The 15735-nt window shown below is 39.1% G+C and overlaps 1 protein-coding gene across 2 annotated transcripts in view; it reads right to left on the bottom strand.

Moving 5' to 3' along the window:
* Nucleotides 1–15735, bottom strand: part of GFRA1 (GDNF family receptor alpha 1) — a 215441-nt gene that overhangs the window by 20224 nt on the left and 179482 nt on the right. For both annotated transcript variants that reach the window (XM_050959021.1, XM_050959023.1), the window contains one exon: nt 15311–15489. In XM_050959021.1, coding sequence (XP_050814978.1) covers nt 15311–15489 — 179 coding nt within the window. The remainder of the gene's footprint in view (nt 1–15310; nt 15490–15735) is intronic.

The raw sequence follows: 15735 nt of genomic DNA, 5'->3' as shown, positions 1-15735 counted from the left end.
CACAAAGGTACTCAGGTTACTAAATCTGGGGGTGAGGCGCCTAAATCCCAGTTTTAGGTGCCACTGCAATCTACAGAACTCCTGCCTGGCTGCCGGCTACCCCTTTAGGCACCTAAACTTGCTCAGTGACTATATTTTTGCAGTAAAAGTTTCCTAAGTGTCTATGTTTCTGCCCCTCAGCAACCAAATTGCTGCCTTCCTTTAGGTGCACATGCACCTATTTCCTACCTAAGACCCAGAGCAATCCATGGACCAGGGAAAGACAGGCATTCATCTGCCTAATTTGTGGAAGGGACCCAATCCAGTAGGTATGCTCAGAGGCTATCTAACTCACACAAAACAGCTGTGGGAAAGGAGGACCCTCTTCCTTATAATGTTTAGCCCAATGGTAAGAGCAGTCACCCAGCATGTGGGAGACCACTGGCTCAAATCCCCATTCCTCCTGATAAGGTGAAGAGATTTCAGCAGGCATCTGCCACCTCTCAGGTGAGTGCCCTATTCACTAGTTTATGAAATATTCTGATGGGGGTCTTCCTCAATCTCTCCTAGTCAGAGCGTTCCATTTTAATTACATAATTGAATAATTAAATAGGAAATGTGCAAGAGAGAGGACTATAGCCCAGTGGTTAGGGCACTCAGCTGAGAGGTGACAGAGGCCTGCTCAAATCTCTTTTTCACATCAGGCACAGTAGGGACTTGACCCAGAGGTCTCTGATATTCCAGGTGAGTGCACTAACTACTGGGCTACCGATTATAAGGGAGGCACTCCCCCAACCATTTTTGTGTAGATCTAGGTGGAATCTGAGAATGCCTACTGGACACTGCACACAAAAATGTGGGGGGAGTGCCTATCTTCCCCGGTTTCTCCCATTGGCTAGTGTAGGCAGTTTCCTGCCTACTGTGTTGAGTTTGTGGATCCACATTCTCAGGTGCCTCTCTCTCACCATTCTTCACAGAGGGAGCCCTACACGCCCAGCCAAGGCTCTGTGGACTGCGGCGTCGTTCTTATGATTGTCTAGGTGCCTAAGAGGCACTGGCATTGGCATACTTAAGGCCCTTTATGAATCCTCATCTTGACCACTAATTCAGTTGCCAGGGAGCAAAATTCATCTCTCACAGACCACCCAGCAAACTGCCTTCAGATGCCAACTATTGCTAATTACCAGTGTAGACTGGATTTTGACCAGCAACCTAAAGCTGAAAGGAGGACCTTGCCCATTATCAATCCCTGAGCCGTATACTACCCTCATTAAACTCACATTCTGGGTATAGAGTGGAGCTGATTTTAACTGAACCAGTTCACTTGTGTCTATTTATAAATAATGACCTTCATTCCTCATCTGCAATAATCATGACTATATCTTCACATCTAATCACAAACAAAATCTTCATTACAATTATTTATTGGCCAGATGACTCTTGATAAGAACATGATTCTGCAACAGGGACAAGTATACCACAGGTTGATCAGGATTCATATCTGTATAAAAAAAGAGCTAAATTTTCAAAAATGCCCTCTAAATTTGCATCTACAGTTTTGCAAAAGATGCAACAGCTTCTTCCACACACAAACCCCCTGCAAATGTATGCAAAATTGGACAAATAAGGGTATACATGATTCGAGTGCGCAAATAAGATTTTACATTTATATAGAACGTTTAATCCCAAAAGACCCTAAAGAAATTAATGTATACACATCCAACTTTTTCAACTCTTTTTTTATGCCATCACATTTTGGTGGGAGGCAGCCAATAGTAAAGAGTACAGTGAACGATAACATTTGTTTAGCATATGATTATTGGAAATTTTTGCATGTATACACAAATTGAAGACACAAATTTAGGGTTAGGTTTTCAGAGTTAGATGCTTGTAACTGTATTGCATTCATCTGTGCATGCTTAGTTTATAAGACTAATTACCCAACTTGCTGGCACAAATCAGGTATTTGTCATGGCACATGATTATCTAGGCATCAAACTCACCATATGGACATACCTGAGTCATACATATACATCAAAGATTGTTAGGCACATACAAATGTATGTGTGTGTAGCTCAGACACACAAATGTATGTGTGTGTAACTCTGTACCTCTAACTTGGAATTTCTGGCCATTACCACCAAGCTGAGCCTTCTGAAAAGGTAACAACTCTCTGACAGAAGAAATACACAGTAAAATACTGCACTTAGTAAATTAGTGCCCTGACTACCTAATTCTGTTTTCAAAAGCCTATGGGGAAGGATAATCCTATAATTCTTCTGGATATACATGCTGTGTGAACCTATGAAAAAAAAATCCTGCATTGTGCACAAGAGTCTGTTTATTTGTGGCTCACAGAGCAAGCTAAGCACACAGGAGGGCTTAACATGAGGTAGAATGGTTGAGGCCAGTCCACTGATTAGTACCAGGATCCTGTATGAAATATTTAGGACCTTATTCTCCAAAGTAAAGAATAAAATAAACAACACTTCAAACTTCCATTGATTTTGAAGGTGAGGGACTAAAATGGGTGACAGCTTCTTACGTTTCAGAACTGAATAATAGATTGAAAAAAGTGGTTTAGTGGAATGGTTTAAGGGTAGTGCAGAGATCTATTATTCAAGTGAGGCAGCTAATTAGAAGTCATAGGAGAAAAGGTCAGTAGGGAATAACACAGATTTGATTTATTGCCAGTATTTGATTGTAAATGTGCACTGAAGACTACAGGTAAAATGAGAAGACAGGTTAAAAGCAGAATGAAAACATATTAATGTTCACACCTTTTTTAGCATTAATGCTTTTTATTAAGAGTGTATGTTAGCCAATTTGGTTAAAAAAGCTGTTTTTCATTTTCTCTCCTATAAACCAGGCTCAACTACTATGAAGATATAGGCATGTATGAAGGAAGTATGTATTTCGCTCTTCTACCTATGCTACCTTTGCAGCTCATGATACAATAATTTCAATGTATAGTTTAGAATTACTGTTTTCAAGTTTTTATTATATTTTAGTCATTTATGGATTCCACTCTATTTCTTTCACTTACTGCTGGTTGTGAGAAGGAAACTATTCCCATGTTGTTATTGTGTTTAATGAAAGAATTTTCATCTTATCCTTTGTATAACACCAAGGCCTTTTGTTTTCTAAAGTTTATCTTATAATAAGACAAGTATAGGTGCAATGACCGATTAAAAAAATGTCATGTACATAAACAATATCATTCTGTTATAAAGTACACCTGAAGAGAATTTACATCACTGTAATAATGGGGTTAGTCGAGTCCTAATCTACACCAGTGTAACAGTGCAGATTTGGATCTAAGGGGATTAGTTCTCCAGGCAGCCTAGCCAGCGCTGGTGTGGAGACCCTTCTTGTGTTACACAGACACAGCACTACTTCCACTCAGCAAGCGACCTGCCCTTACACACAGCTCCTATTTGGAGCATGTGTGCAGAGAATCTTGTACTCAGCCTCAACACTGGAGTGAATTTCATAATAGTGTGCTCTGGCAGATTTCTTAAGTGGAGTATCAGAGGGGTAGCCATGTTAGTCTGGATCTGTAAAAGCAGCAAAGAATCCTGTGGCACCTTATAGACTAACAGATGTTTTGGAGCATGAGCTTTCGTGGGTGAATACCCACTTCGTCAGATGCATGTAGTGCAAATTTCCAGGGGCAGGTATATATATATATGCAGGCAAGCTAGAGATAATGAGGTAGTTCAATCAGGGAGGATGAGGCCCTGTTCTAGCAGTTGAGGTGTGAAAACCAAGGGAGGAGAAACTGGTTTTGTAATTGGCAAGCCATTCACAGTCTTTGTTTAATCCTGAGCTGATGGTGTCAAATTTGCAGATGAACTGAAGCTCAGCAATTTCTCTTTGAAGTCTGGTCCTGAAGTTTTTTTGCTGCAGGATGGCCACCTTAAGGTCTGCTATAGTGTGGCCAGGGAGGTTGAAGTGTTCTCCTACAGGTTTTTGTATATTGCCATTCCTAATATCTGATTTGTGTCCGTTTATCCTTTTCCGTAGCGACTGTCCAGTTTGGCCGATGTACATAGCAGAGGGGCGTTGCTGGCATATGATAGCATATATTACATTGGTGGATGTGCAGGTGAATGAACCGGTGATGGTGTGGCTGATCTGGTTAGGTCCTGTGATGGTGTCACTGGTGTAGATATGTGGGCAGAGTTGGCATCGAGGTTGGTTGCATGGATTTGTTCCTGAGCTAGAGTTACTATGGTGCAGTGTGCAGTTGCTGGTGAGAGTATGTTTCAGGTTGGCAGGTTGTCTGTGGGCGAGGACTGGCCTGCCACCCAAGGCTGTGAAAGTGTGGGATCATTGTCCAGGATAGGTTGTAGGTCCCTGATGATGCGTTGGAGAGGTTTTAGCTGGGGACTGTATGTGATGGCCAGTGGAGTCCTGTTGGTTTCTTTCTTGGGTTTGTCTTGCAGTAGGAGGCTTCTGGGTACACGTCTGGCTCTGTTGATCTGTTTCCTTATTTCCTCGTGCGGGTATTGTAGCTTTGAGAATGCTTGGTGGAGATTTTGTAGGTGTTGGTCTCTGTCTGAGGGGTTAGAGCAGATGCGGTTGTACCTCAGTACTTGGCTGTAGACAATGAATCATGTGATGTGCCCGGGATGGAAGCTGGAGGCATGAAGGTAGGCATAGCAGTCGGTAAGTTTTCGGTATAGGGTGGTGGTAATGTGACCATCACTTATTTGCACCGTGGTGTCTAGGAAGTGGACCTCCTGTGTAGACTGGTCCAGGCTGAGGTTGATGGTAGGGTGGAAGCTGTTGAAATCATGGTGGAATTTTTCCAGAGTCTCCTTCCCATGGGTCCAGATGAGGAAGATGTCATCAATGTAGCGTAGGTAGAGAAGGGGCGTGAGTGGACAAGAGCTGATCTACAACCCATCCTGGACAATGATCCCACACTTTCACAGGCCTTGGGTGGCAGGCCAGTCCTTGCCCACAGGCAACCTGGCAACCTGAAACATACTGTCACCAGCAACTGCACACTGCACCATAGTAACTCTAGCTCAGGAACCAATCCATGCAACAAACCTCGATGCCAACTCTGCCCACATATCTACACTAGCGACACCATCACAGGACCTAACCAGATCAGCCACACCATCACCAGTTCATTCACTTGCACCTCCACCAATGTAATATACGCTATCATATGCCAGCAACGCCCCTCTGCTATGTACATCGGCCAAACTGGACAGTCTCTACGGAAAAGGATAAATGGACACAAATCAGACATTAGGAATGGCAATATACAAAAACCTGTAGGAGAACACTTCAACCTCCCTGGCCACACTATAGCAGACCTTAAGGTGGCTATCCTGCAGCAAAAAAACTTCAGGACCAGACTTCAAAGAGAAACTGCTGAGCTTCAGTTCATCTGCAAATTTGACACCATCAGCTCAGGATTAAACAAAGACTGTGAATGGCTTGCCAATTACAAAACCAGTTTCTCCTCCCTTGGTTTTCACACCTCAACTGCTAGAACAGGGCCTCATCCTCCCTGATTGAACTACCTCATTATCTCTAGCTTGCCTGCATATATATATATACCTGCCCCTGGAAATTTGCACTACATGCATCTGACGAAGTGGGTATTCACCCACGAAAGCTCATGCTCCAAAACATCTGTTTGTCTATAAGGTGCCACAGGATTCTTTGCTGCTTTTTCTTAAGTGGATATGCAAAGGTAAAGTAAGAGAGCTGCAAGAAAGGAGAAGAGAGGAACAGAGGAAGAGATAGAAAGATAGAGGACGGTTAGAAAAGGGACTAGTGATTAAAGGGAGTTGCGGAATATCTGGGATCTAGAGGTGATGTACATGTCATTGGAAGGTGAGATTAATGGGTAAGGAATGATATCATGTAGACAGAGACAGAATTCATCCAGGTTATTGTTTCTTGAGAGTGTAATTTTCCCCATGACTACTGCTGAGATTTGTTCTGCTTCTATTTTATTCGAAAGGGAGGATCTTTTCAATAGCATAAGAGAGCACTTTAAGAAGAGACATTACTGTTCAGGGCTGGCATTCTAGTAGTTGGCACATCGTGGCTGCCAGTATGATGGGGACATTTAGAGCTCCAGAAGTAAGATCACAAACTTCGTGCTGGAGGGGGAAATGTGGTCATGGGACCAGGATGTACTATGATAGAGATGCTGAGCACTGTTGAAACTTCCATCACTTTGCAGAATCTGTCAGTTTAGGTAAGAGGACTGTAATCAAAGCCATTAGTAGCTCATTAGGTTTTGTTCTAAGATATGTGGAGAACAGGTGATGAAGATGCTTGTTTGATATTTGTTGTATCCTAAACCAATTTTCAGTTGAGAAAGTAAGATTAGGTCATTTGTCCCATTTTTCTAGGAAAAAAATTATGAAATACACAACATCATATACCTGAATGGAGGACTTTTCAACTCCATAATATTCTTAACATTGATTCAGCCCACAACAGAAATAGCCAAATTTGGTGTCTAAAGTTAGACATCAATGGACAGCTCACAGTGCACAAAATTAAGCATGGGCTTAGGTCTTTGCAGGCTTGAGGTCTTAGACTAAGTTTTTTGGGAAAAGGTCTCCCTGCGCTATATTTGTACACTACCTACCACAATGGGGCTGTGGCTTGGAGAAGCTATTACAATATAAACAATAAATAGTAATAATAATAATGCAGGGTTCCAAATAAACACTTAATTTGGGTTACTTACATTTTTTTGTGATTAATAAGTCAAAATAATTATCAAAATGCTTAATGAAACTATTTGTTTAATAAACAGTCAGCAAACAAAAAACTTTAATAACTGTTCTAACTCTTGATTTAAAAATACCTTTAAAAAAATCACTTTACTTTTCAATAAAAAATGTAATGAAAATTTAGAAAAAGTCAGTTTTTCAGATAAAAATCATTTCTAAAAAAAGGTATTTTTTTGGGGTTGTAAAATACTTTGTAAAATTTCAACCAGCTCTGGTAACTACCAAGCTGGTCATTTTCATATGTAAGTCTTAGAGGCAAATGTCTCTATATCCAATTACTGTACCAATCTCCTGCGGAATCCACTTTCCTTACTTTGTGTATATATGTGTGTGTGTGTTTCTCTCTCTATTTGATATGCTTTCTGTGGGAGTAGATTAAATTAACTCAGTTCATTGTGGTAAAATATTATTTATTATGTACGTGGCACTCAAAGTGTGCAAAGTGGTTTATTGAACAAATAATACATAGGGTGAAATCCTAGCCCCACTGAAGTCAACTGGAGTTTACTTAGCTCTTTTGGTGCAAGGACTATCTTTTTGTTCTGTTGGTTATACTGCCCAGCACAATGGGGCCCTCGCCCATGACTCGGGCTCCTGGGCACTACTGTAATACAAATAATAATGACTTCAAAGGGACCAGGATTTTCTTCAGGGTCCCCATCCCACTAGAAACCTAGATAGGTGTACTCCTTTTGCCTGAACTAGTTTTACATTGATGTAGTAACTCCACTGAGTTCACTGGAATTAGTTCTGATTTACATTGGTGTAAATGAGTCCGGAATCATGTCCAAACACCTTGTAACCAATGTTAAAATATTTAGCATATAATGTTCTTTGTACTAAGATATTAGAATTGCAGTTCGTAGTATAATGACAATATGTCTTCTATTACAGGGGGATACACTAGAATTTGTATTACTTGTAGTTATGTCCTAATATTAAATTATAATACTGTGCACCATCTTTAAGGCCATTTTTTGCATCTTATAGTAAGTGATCTATTTTAAAGGGGAAGAATATGAAGCATTTGAATTTGGAGACAGAAATGAAAGTCACCTATTATTAAGAATACCCTTAATATGATGAACCACTGTATAAAGCAATAACACTAATTATGCATAGGCACATTTGGCGTGATCAGGAATGTTCTGATCCACAGTTAGTCTTGTGATTCCTATTTTTGCAGTTATTCCTGTAAGAGGAGACTTTGTTGTAAAACAGTGAAACAACTGTGGCTTAAGGGAACGCTGCAAATGTTACATCTGTTTTTAGGAGGAGTAATTTGCTTTCTGAGAATAGAAACTATAATCTGTCCATATCTAGCAGTTGAAATTTCACTATTCTTTAAAGGTGTGCAGTAGATTTTGGTAAAATGGTATTTTTACAAGTCATTACATTGGTTTTTAGGAACCTCACATTTGAACAATTATTAAACTATAAAACAAAATTGCCTGATTCCTAAAACTGTAATCTGAAGTTTTACAGTCAGCTATAAAAGGCTGTATTATTATAATATACTAAAGATGCTGAGACTATTACAACTTTTAAAAAAAATGAATTGTAAAATCTTTTATTGCTGATGAAATAACTCTGAACTATTATGCACTCCAATAATATATATGTACCATATTTGGGTACACTTAAAAGTGTACAATTCACAAAAACATAATTTAAATTGTGATTGAAGTATGCAAAATTGACCATCTTAATTTCTTTCTATAACAGAAGTTCCTTGAACCAGACTTCCAGTATATAATTTAAAATGTTTCATGCATTTTAGAACTAATAATTAAATATAGGGGCCAGATTTTCAAAATAGCTCTATGTGTCTAGGGCACTGATCCTCAGCTGAGGTAAACCAGTGTAGTTCCACTGAAAAAATGGTAATGGTATATGTTGATGGGCCCTCTATTAAAAACACAGCAGGTTAGTCTGGGGAGGTGAAACTGAGAACAAATTGCGTTTGTCATGTGAACCCCACCAACTGCCATTATCTCATTATATATAACTCTCAGATAAGAATATACAGCACCATTATTGGCAAAACCAGCACCCTTTTAAATATCTTCCTGACATGGACACACAAATACACATCTATTACATCAATTCCTATGCAGAGTGATATCAAGCTAGATCCTCAGCTGGTGTAAATTGGTCTATTGAAATCAATAGACTGGGGCAAAGTAAATTGCATACTGAGAAATCAATATTTATCCACCAGCCTCATGAGGCCAAATTCATGCATGCATTGATTATGCTGACTTTGACATAGTTATGCTAAGATGGTCTATTTTGTTTACTTCTGAAACCAGTTCTGGCTGCTAAAGTTAAGAGCAAGTCTACGCTAAACTACATTCTTTTTTGGAAATCATGATGCATTATTTAGTCTCAAGTATCAGTATACCTGCTTTCACACCTAGGAACATGGGAATTGTGTCTGATGCAGTATGACAAAGTCCATCTAGTCTAATTTCCTGTCTTTTCTAGTGGCAAGCACCAGGCGCTTCAGAGGAAGACGTCATATCACTACAGTAAGCAACTGTGAAACTAAATAGGACGTATTTTAATTATTGGGGAAAACTTCTGAGTTCTGATTCTTCTGTTTACGCTGAGGTAAATCAGGAGAAACTTTACTGAGGTCAATGGTGTTGGAAGTAGGAAATCAGCCTCTTTATTGGGAAAACACAGAATTCAGATCACTACTGTCTAAATTAGAAGATTAACTATGAAATTTTAGATTATCTTTGGCTGTCAGCAGGGCCGGTGCTTCCATTTAGGTGACCTAGGCGGTCTCCTGGGGAGCCAGGATTTCAAGGGGGGCGGCAATTTGGCGGCGGGGGGTCCATCCGCGCTCCGGGTCTTCGGCGGCGGGTCCTTCACTTGCTCTGGGACCCGCCGCTGAAGTGCCCCAAAGACTAGGAGCGCGGAAGGACCCCCCTCGCCGCCGAATTGCCGCCAACCTGGAGCATGGAAGGACCCCGCCTAGGGCGCCAAAAACCCTGGTGCCGCTCCTGGCTGTCAGATACTAATATTAAAATGCAAAGCACACAGGGCTTCTTTAGGTAAAACATAATTGCTCCTGAGCCAAATTAAAAGATGATCCTTTTGAGAAGAAAAACTGCCAATACGTGTTCTATAAATCATTTGTGCCAGCAGGGTGACCCCATTATGTCAGCTAATCCTGGAAATACAGGAGGTAAATTTAAATCTTCTAGTATGAAACATTTAATCAATATTCTAAATGTTTTTCTTACAATGTATTCAGGCAGAGAAATGGGACCATTACCGTCCTGTTAATCTTTTGCCACAGTCTAGAACTTTCTGAATGGTTAAAATGTCTGGAAGAAGATAGCTAAAAAAGTGTTTTCTTGAAGGATGGAGCTGGAAGGGCATTTGAACAGATACCGTCACCCCTTGCTTGTTCTTTGCAAAATGGCAAAGAAGCAGAAAAAACAGGAGACCATGTAGAAGGGCTGGAAGGTGAGGGTAGCAGTCAGACAAAGTACTTCAGCACAGAGGAATAAAGTTCAGTGTGTCTTTATTCAGAGCACAGCCTCAGTATTTGTACTGTTCCCACATCAACAAAACACCTACATGCTCACTGTGCTTCCTATTTATGTTCACCCACCACCAAATTACCAATCCATGAAGCTGCACACCTGTTGCAGCTTGATATTCAGAGCACTACACTATAGCTTTTAACCCTCTACTAATACCTACTTTACAGAAATATTATTTACCATTTATGTACTGGCAAACATTAAATAATTATAGACAGGATTCTGCCTGCAAGCACTGGACAGAAACTGATTGGTGCTGAGCACCTGCAACACTCTGGCCTCTGAGTAAAGAGTATAGTTAAGTGCTTCATTTGCATGATGTAAATTGTGCATTGGCCTCAGTCTCCTCAAACTCTGGTGTTGTCAAATCTTGTGATTTTATCACAAGTCTTGCAATATTTGGTGACTTTCTTAAAGCCTCGGCTCCTGGAGTCATGGGAATACATGAAAATCTGAGCTTTCATTTAAAAAAAAGGTTGCCTGCAGCCCTCATTTGCTGAGGAGAAAAGCTTGAAAATGTGACTCAAGTGTATTGTAAAGACTCAAAAACCAGATGGCAAATAAAAAAGCACCCCACATTATTTTTTTAATTTCATTATTTTAAGCAAATATCATGATGGTTTGTTTCTGACAATCTCTGAACGCTTGAAGTTGACATTACTGAAATATTCCCATTTCCTTCTGCCTTTTTTAATACATGCTTTTGAGAGTACAAGAACAAGTGCACAAGAAGCCCCAGGAGTATTTGCCCTCAGTCTGAAGGGCCATGCTTTGTATTGAATTATATTTGCATCCACTGTCCATATTTGTACAGGAGCACAAAAATCTTAACACTCCCTTCAACATGCTGTACAAGGGCTTGAAGGATCCAGGCCTTTATAATGAATGCCCTGAGGGAAACTGTGCAACTGATTGGAAAGCAGCTGGTGTTTGTTCAAAATTTTGGTGAAAACACAGCAATATCTGTTAAATTAACACAATCTTCAGTTACAACATATTTACTAAAACTTTCCACCTCTCTCCACAAAAGTCATTATTAATTATTAATTCTTCTTGTTCTGTATTTACTGATATCATGGATCGGATGTGTACAATCATTCATATATCATTTAAATATCATCTTTCTATGACCATTTATTTCTATGTGGTTGTCCTGCCAAACTTCATTATTGGCCTCACCTTGGCCCTCTATACATCCAAAGACATCGGGAAGCAGGATTTAATATTAAATCTTGAGCAGACGCATAGCACCAATGGAGATATGCTGGGCTGAAGTGAGAGGTGACCAGATGTCCTGATTTTATAGGGACAGTTCTGATATTCTGGGCTTTGTCTTATGTAGGTGCCTATTATTCTTCTGCTCCCGGCCCAATTTTACACATTTGCTAACTGATCACATCAAGTACTGGAAACAGGTTATGCAGAAGAACTAGACTAGGTGCCAAAGATGGCAGTGAAAGAGAACTAAACATGGAGAAAAGCCACGAGAAAGCTTTTTTAAGTATTATTTGAAAACAGTTCGTCCACACAAGGCTCAAGCTACTAGTATTCACAATTTTCTTTTCTCTCCTTTTCATGTGCGTTTTGTACACAATATTTTATGGTCTGATCCCTTGAGTGCTGAACAGCAATTATAAAGTGCTGAGCATTTTATACAGATCTAGACACTGCTCACTTTATTTTTTATTTTATTTTTTGCCTGCATTGAGGAATGTCCCTAGAATCAGGGTATATTGAAGTGCTTATAAATATTGTTGAAGTCAGGCGTCCACCTGATAAACATGAAGTACTGAGATAATTTTGGGACATAATAGAGTATATTATGCTAATAAAGTAATTCACTTGCAAACTAGCAGAAAATCTAAAGCAAAAGCCTCCATCAGAAGTCAACATTTCAGTATTTCAATTTGAAAAAGAAATTACAAGAATATTATAATTCAAGAACCTGGAGAATCTCTGTAAGTGGTAATTTTACCTGAACAATTTTAAAATGATATCACTATAGCAAAAAATGATTTTAAACCTCCAAAAATATTTGAAGTAAATACTGACTTTAGATAAATAGCAAGTATATATTTTGTTTAAACATCTCCAGCATTTCTAGCACCTCAGAAATGTGTGTACACCAGAGAGCATACAAACTGATGAAACCATTAATGTCTTTTCCATATGACATTGAAGAAGTCAGAAAAAATGTACCAACAATAGCTCAGCCAGTGTCATTCTTGTTACTAATATGATTGCCAATTATTTCTGACATGGCAGTTTGGCAGGCTACCTGATGCTCTATATTTTACAACCTCAGGAGGTTAGTACTTAGTCATTTCTATGACATTTTATACTAATCAATTCATTTCTCACCCCACCCCTCCTTTGGGTTGTATAACTCACCCCTCCTCCCCCAAAAAACAACAACCCTGTACCTACCATGATCTGAAGACTTATCTGAATGATCATTTTCATTTTCTCTTCAAATGTAATTGTCTTGTTGTATTGATACTTTTGCCTTTAATTCTTCTTCTCATAATTTTTATGCTGCATTCTCTTTTTTTTTTTTTTAAAGAGTCTTCGATCTCTAACACTAAGACTATAACAAAGCCCCTTAGAGTGCTCTCAGTAGTGCTAGAGCAGGTTCCGAAAAATATTACAAAGGAACACTTCTCCTGGGAAGTGATCATACGAACAATACAGCTTGTCAAAATGTACTACAAATGTCTCCACTACCTTGGTTCCTTTATAATATTTTAGAGTTTAAGTCTCATATTCAAAGTACCACCACATTGCCTGACAAATGTATGTTTAATAAAAAAACAACAGGATAACCTTCATTTGATTGGTTTAAACTTTCCATTATTAAACATTTGGTTTAAGTTATGGGGCAAGGAGGGTGCTGATACTGGAATGTTACATCTCATAAAAGATGAAGCTGTTTAGCTCAGATAACTTCAGGTATTTCTGAAAATGGATATAGCTACATTCTGAACACTAGCAGATCAGTTCTGTGAGGTTCACTGTTCTCCACAGAGACATTTATGCCTATGTCACTCCTGACCTACCCGTATCAGTGGTACTTGTAAAGTGAAGATATTACCCCGAACAGTGCTGAATGACTGAGATGTTAATGTGACTTTTTAAATGCTAGAGGACTGGGGCAGAGGGGGGAGGGAAGACACTGGAGGCTAATTCAGTTATCTGGAAAAATGGCTTGATTTTCAAAGGTGTTGAGCATTCAGAACTCCAATTGAAATCAATGGGATTTGAGATAGTCTGCCAATCCAATATTTATTTTGCGTAGCACGGAGAGGCCCTGATCTGCCAGGGGCAGTACAAACAGGGAATATAGACATGATCCCTGCTCTAAAGAAGAAATACTCATCAATGCAACTTATTAAATATAATATGAAGTGAGTTAATGTTTTTGCCATGAATTCTTTGTTTTTAAACACAAGAATTCAGAAGTCCATTTTTTAATAGTTGTATTTCTTTTTTAACATGAATATTTTTTTCAAATCAAGTGGCTAATGCCTAAGTAAATACGTCCCTTGTTAATTGGCAATAACTTACAGAGCCTGACTAATAATGAAAATACAGATATGCAAAATCACAGTTAAAAAAAGAAGAGAAAGCAATTCTCACCATCATTAACCCCAATATATCTTCCAAGTAAATGACACCTGTGAAATGTATGAGGTATATATGAAGTTTGCCCACTTGACGTGCCAAGTAAAGGGAGAAACTAAAAGGAGTTGTTGATGGGGAAATGGTATTAGAAAAGTGAGGGAGCAGAATAAAGGCTGGGAAAATCTTGAGATATATAAATTGTCCCTGGAAATAAATGTGGACACTGATATTTTATGACAGTAAGAATACAACAATTAAACATTTTATAAGTAAGAAAAATATAAAAGCAATCTCATAGGGAAACAATGACGGTAAGTTCTTGGATGGTTTAGACACAAATCCTGCATTTTGGCGGGGTTAGGGGGAGAGGGTAGACTTGATGATCCTTGCGGTCCCTTCTAACCCTAACTATGATTCATAGTTTGGATGTCCAGTGTAAAACCAAATTCATGTCAGATAAGAACTTTAATAACAAAGCTGAAAGCAGTTCATTTGTGTCACATGGCTATTGTCCCATTGTGTAGACAAAACTAAAAGTGGGCCAAGCAGATCTCCTCCTTGAGCAAAGTCAGTATCTTTAAACAACCAGAAATCTTTATAATACAGGATTCATAAAATCCTCTGGCCTAGAGATGTTTTCAGTTTAAATTTTCTTTCACCTCATGTTCTCCCCTGCCAAAATTTTGTGGTTCTTTCCTGCCCAAATTCTGTAATCTTCTGATAGCTGCATTTATGACCTTGGGCAAGTGATTAGCCCCTTTAAAATTCAGAATCAATGCCACACCATAAATTGACTAACTGAAGCAGGACATTGGGCCCAATTCAGAGGGAAGTATGCCTAATTTATATAGTTTTCCGCTTTCCCATGTCAGTTATACCAACGTACACGCTTATGTTCACATTCACTTAGTTTAAATGAGTCTAAGTCAATGTAACTAACGTGATGAAGGGCCAAGAAGATGATGCAAGGTACACTAGTTAACACTCAGTGTAACCTTTGAATTTGAATGATTGAGTGCATCATCTCTATTTGGTCTATATTGGCTGGGTAGCGGGCATGCCAATTCCATATTCAAAGCTGTGGTTCCACTAAATAACTATGTCCTGTTCCTGGGTTACTGTACCAGTACAACCTATTCATATTTATGTTTCTTATTTAAAATAAGAGTGTCTAAAATATTACAAAATATGGGGTAAATAACCTCAACATTAGAATCAACGGAGCAGAACACGGGTTAATTCAAGTGTATCTGGGTATCTGTATACGTATGCAGCAGGCAGGGGTGACAGATTCTATATCAATAACAATTTCCTTCTTTCCATTTTGCACATTTATATTGCTATCTTGGCGTAGCACTTATGAAGCAATCTTACCTGCAGATTTGCACATGCTGGTAAATCATTGTGGGTGGGTATTTCATTGTTGGTGCTCTCTGAGCCCATGCTTTTAAATCTGGAAGCTGTCGTAGTTGTTGCTGTGGTGGTTTGTACTGGTAGGATTGGCTGCCACACAGTCACATCTGTACCATTGCCGAAGGCCTGAATTGCATTTTCTGCAGAAAACAAATATAGAGAAAATTCTGCATATAAACCAATGCCACAAACAGAGAATTGGCATTAAAAAAAACCCTGATGCCATAGAACAGAAATAACTTCAAAAATGCTCTCCCATGCAAAATCTTGTCCTTATTTGTTCAAACTCACATTTTTATCTTGAAAAGCTAGTTTCAATGTATTTTTAATACATGCCAGAAATGTGAATTTTGGGGCCACAGGTTTATCTACTGATAAATTCTCCC

The sequence above is a fragment of the Gopherus flavomarginatus genome, chromosome 6 (assembly GCF_025201925.1).
Source record: "Gopherus flavomarginatus isolate rGopFla2 chromosome 6, rGopFla2.mat.asm, whole genome shotgun sequence".
Lineage (NCBI taxonomy): Eukaryota > Metazoa > Chordata > Testudines > Testudinidae > Gopherus > Gopherus flavomarginatus.
This window is presented reverse-complemented; position numbering and strand designations above follow the sequence as displayed.